Genomic DNA, 2,591 nt, shown 5'->3' on the forward strand with positions numbered 1-2,591 from the left:
TGATTCTGAAGAAGGGCGAGCTAGAGCACGGACACGGGAGCACACCGCCCCAACCACGACGAAATGTGCCGGACTCTGGCGAGGGCAGCAGGTGGGCAAGCTGAAACTTCCTTCGCTGGTGGATAGAGTGTGCTCCAAAGGACTGCAAACCAAGGGAGGTCAGATTTGATGACCATGATGATAAAATCCCACATGGCGCATACTCCACAAGATAGTGGTTCTGCTAGAGTTGCTCCTATATGGCTGAGATAGCTCCCTTCGCTCATGATAGGAGCAACTCTAGCAGATGATAGGTGAATGCGCCATCTTCAGCTTCTAGGAAGCAAAGAGCCCTCCCGGAAGCTCAGAACTGCATCATTCACAACACCATTGGCATCATTCAGTTAACTGAATCCCACACACCCAAGGAAATGACATGGAACAACAAACTTTCAACCCACTGAATGGTATAGATTAAGTTAACCCAAGTGCACAAACTACATTGCAAAGACCAAATATGCAGTAGTAACAATGAGGTCTCACAGGATTACTGCTAAAATATGACAAAAAAAGGAGGGATCACATCGTCTGGGAGGTACATAAGCAACATTTGCAACAGGGTATGACTTCCATATCATCAGATGATAATCACCTCGACATCAGGCCTGCAATGTAAAAACCATCAAACTGGTGAGATAGAGCTCATGACTGATTTCCAAGAAAGCAAGTGTCTAGGATCAAAAGCATACTTGCAAGCATCAGTTAAATTCATGTATCTATTCAAATAACCATTTTTGGTGGAGAGGACATGACTCAACCAACATTCAAACAGTAAGTAATCTGCAAGATAAAGTCTGTCTCTTGTGTGCTAGCGCAAAACAAAGATACATCCTCAAGAACAAGCACGTCAGTTACTCGCATACGATAGAATTTTGCAACAAATCATCAAAACATCTGCCCTATTTATCCTGCAATTCAGGAAATAAGGAACTACTGGGCTGGTAGATTTAGTAGTAACTTATCATTCAAACAATGTCACAAGAGTGCATATGATAGCTACTTTCACTACAGAAAAAAAATCAAAAGTTTGCATATATATGTCTATAAACAAAAGAGGAGCAGTGATTAACCAGCGCAAGCTAACAAAAAATCTTTGACTCACACGATTGAAAGAGAACTAATGAACTATTTAGAGATCAAAACACTACACAGAACATATCGCCCAGTCAATACCAGGATAGAAACTCATGTCTCTACAAGCAATTTCAACAGAGAAGAAAATAAATTTGCAATACATAATTTGCTTCGCCTAGCAGCACAACACTTGTATTGCTCTTCCACAACCCCATTTTCACGGTTTAGACCCCATTTCGCTCGCCGCTACTACGGGAACCGCTTGCTCTCTTTTCCTCGGGCTACTAAGATGTTTCAGTTCACCCTCGGGGGGACCATACCAGGGAATTCTACCGTACTCCGTGCAGCTATGGTTGTTGATCTTGCAGAGCCTACCCAAAGGTTCAGGCCGGATTGTAGGAAGTGGGTGATACGAAACAAACAGGTCCACATAGTAGTACACACAGCACTGTTGAATATTTTGCCCATTTTAACAAACATACTCTGCAATTCAATTAAAAATTTAAGGGGAAACTGCTTGTAGCAGGTTGAATTTCCTACCCACATCGTCTGGAAACAAGGGCTACATCATATTTTACTGGTCACAACAAAATACCAGAATGGACTAATCTAAACCGTAATAATCCAACATTGCATAGCAACAGCAGTAATGCAAGAAAAGCTCTCGGTTATACCTTTAAGCGGAGGGGATCTCGACCTCGCCGTCGTCGATCTCCGTCTGCAGGTCCTTGGGGTCCTTCCCGTCGACGGTGCAGCCGACGCTGACGCAGGTGCCGAGGATCTCCTTGACAGTCCCGGCCATCTCCTTGGCCATGGACCTGGGCTTCATGATCTTGGCGATCACGATGACGTCGTCGAGGCTGATGTTGCCGTTGTGCTTGATGTTCTTCACCTTCTTCCTGTCCCTCTCGGGCTCCTTGAGGGACTTGATGACGAGCGCCGCGGCCGAAGGGACGACGGAGACCTTGGCCTGACGGTTCTGGACGGTGAGCTTGACGGTGACGCGGAGGCCCTTCCAGTCCTTGGCCGTCTCCTTGGCGATGTCCTCACCGATCTTCTTGGGGGAGAGGCCGAGGGGCCCGATCTTGGGGGCGAGCGACGAAGCCGCGCCGACCTCGCCTCCGGTCACCCGGACGTAGACCTCCACCACCTGCGACGGGTCTAGCTTGGGCGGCATGGCTGCTGTTCGGTGGCGGGCGGCGGCGGCGGCGGCAGGAGGGTTTGGGAGAGGCTTCGGAAGGGCAGTAGGGTTCGGCACGAAGAGTTATGCGAGCTTATATAGCACCTTCCTTGTGCTCGTGCTGTGTCATTCGGGTTGGGCTTTATGTGGCCCGCTATGAGGCCCATTTTGTGTCAGCTGAAATGAAATAGAAAACCCTTGTTTATATGTATAAAAATAAAATAAAAAATTATGTCCGGCATCCCTCGGTGCACTAGGAATCTAGAGGATTCCTGGGCTTGGAATTATGAGAAAAATG

The 2,591-nt window shown here is 47.3% G+C and overlaps 1 protein-coding gene across 1 annotated transcript; it reads right to left on the minus strand.

The window, feature by feature from the left end:
* Window positions 1–418: 418 nt before the first annotated feature.
* LOC125539616 (60S ribosomal protein L12-3-like) lies at window positions 419–2,373 on the minus strand. The gene is made up of 2 exons (XM_048703112.1): window positions 1,788–2,373; window positions 419–644 (listed from the first exon to the last, which is right to left on the minus strand). The coding sequence occupies exon 1, from the start codon at window positions 2,288–2,290 to the stop codon at window positions 1,790–1,792; it is 501 nt and encodes a 166-aa protein (XP_048559069.1). The 5' UTR covers window positions 2,291–2,373; the 3' UTR covers window positions 419–644; window positions 1,788–1,789.
* Window positions 2,374–2,591: the final 218 nt, after the last annotated feature.

The sequence above is a fragment of the Triticum urartu genome, chromosome 2 (assembly GCF_003073215.2).
Source record: "Triticum urartu cultivar G1812 chromosome 2, Tu2.1, whole genome shotgun sequence".
Lineage (NCBI taxonomy): Eukaryota > Viridiplantae > Streptophyta > Magnoliopsida > Poales > Poaceae > Triticum > Triticum urartu.